Source organism: Seriola lalandi, unplaced genomic scaffold (assembly GCF_002814215.2).
Source record: "Seriola lalandi dorsalis isolate HSWRI2012SDOR001 ecotype SW California unplaced genomic scaffold, Sedor1 jcf7180002005851, whole genome shotgun sequence".
Classification (NCBI taxonomy): domain Eukaryota; kingdom Metazoa; phylum Chordata; class Actinopteri; order Carangiformes; family Carangidae; genus Seriola; species Seriola lalandi.
Genome location: NW_019476504.1, coordinates 1 through 1294, shown reverse-complemented (window position 1 = coordinate 1294; position 1294 = coordinate 1). Strand labels below are relative to the sequence as shown.

General features: G+C 35.8%; 1 protein-coding gene across 1 annotated transcript; it reads left to right on the top strand.

The window, feature by feature from the left end:
• Window positions 1-8: 8 nt before the first annotated feature.
• Window positions 9-611, top strand: LOC111670481 (olfactory receptor 2AT4-like; the record flags this gene model as incomplete). Its single annotated transcript, XM_023427207.1, has 1 exon — window positions 9-611. A coding segment is annotated over one exon (603 nt), but the record flags the coding sequence as incomplete, so codon positions are not given.
• Between the last annotated feature and the right edge of the window lie 683 nt (window positions 612-1294).

Here is a 1294-nt window from a genome sequence, read left to right as displayed (position 1 = left end):
CCTGCCTCTCAATGCAGGCTCTTAACCTGGTTGCACTTGCCTATGACAGACTGGTAGCCATCATATTTCCACTGCACTATCATGTGAAGGTGACTCACAGATTCATGTTTTCTTTGATTGCCTCTTTCTGGCTCTTTGTCATTACTGTTTCACTTATTGCAGTTGGCTTTCTCACACAACTTTCCTATTGTAAATCTGTGATCATTAAGAGCTATTTCTGTGACCATGGCCAAATATACCGGCTGGCCTGCAATGACTATTCACCCAGTTTGGTCATGAGTGTTTTATTACCAGTGCTTATTCTTTGGCTTCCACTAGTATTCATCTTGTGTACTTACCTATATATTGGCTATTCTTTGAGTAAAGTGGCCACATTTCAGGAAAGATTGAAGGCCTTTAAAACCTGCACAGCTCATCTTTCATTAGTTGCAATATATTTCCTCCCAATATTAATCACATTTACCTATATGGAAAAAATAAATCCAAATGCTAGGATTATAAACCTGTCCCTCACTTCTGTCTTTCCTCCCATGTTGAACCCAATTATTTATGTTCTGCAGACACAAGAAATCAAAGAATCAGTAAAAAAATTATTCAGAATCAGAGTGTAGTCCAAAATTACGACAAAGAAGTAAACATATAGTGAGTGTGCACTTTCAGTGCACTTCTTTACCTGATCTCCTTGCGCTTACTGAACAGATACTTAGGTACTTAACACTGAATAGGTACTTAGTACTTACACCAAGGTCTCCTACTGCACTGAAGCTTTAGTGTTGTCCCTCACTTGTAAATCACTTTGGATAAAAGCGTCTGCCAGATGAGTAAATGTAAACATAAAGTTTGGTGTTTTGGTCATTTTGTATTAGGCATAATTTCTATTACAATAAAAGATTAACTGTAAACATTAGATTTATTTTGTTACATCACACAAATGGTCCAACTATAAAAGGTTTTGTTGTGAAGTGAATACCAATAGGTAACACAAATCAATCTAATTCAATGTTAGCTTGTTAAAAATACATTTCTCTATCTTCTTTCTTTTTCTCTTCTTTCCTTCTTACTCTCGCTTCGTGAGAACAAGTGTTTCCTCTTCCTCTGTGTCGAGTCTTGCAATTGCAACTTTGGGACATTGCGCAGACCTCCGCTGCAAAATGTATAGAGGAAACACTATTCTCTTTTTGTACCTTTTTATGTTTTACATCTGTTGTATTGATATAGAAACATTTTAAAAATATTTTAACATTTATATAGAGTGAGATTGTGATCAGAAAAGAATTGAAGCCACATTTGCATC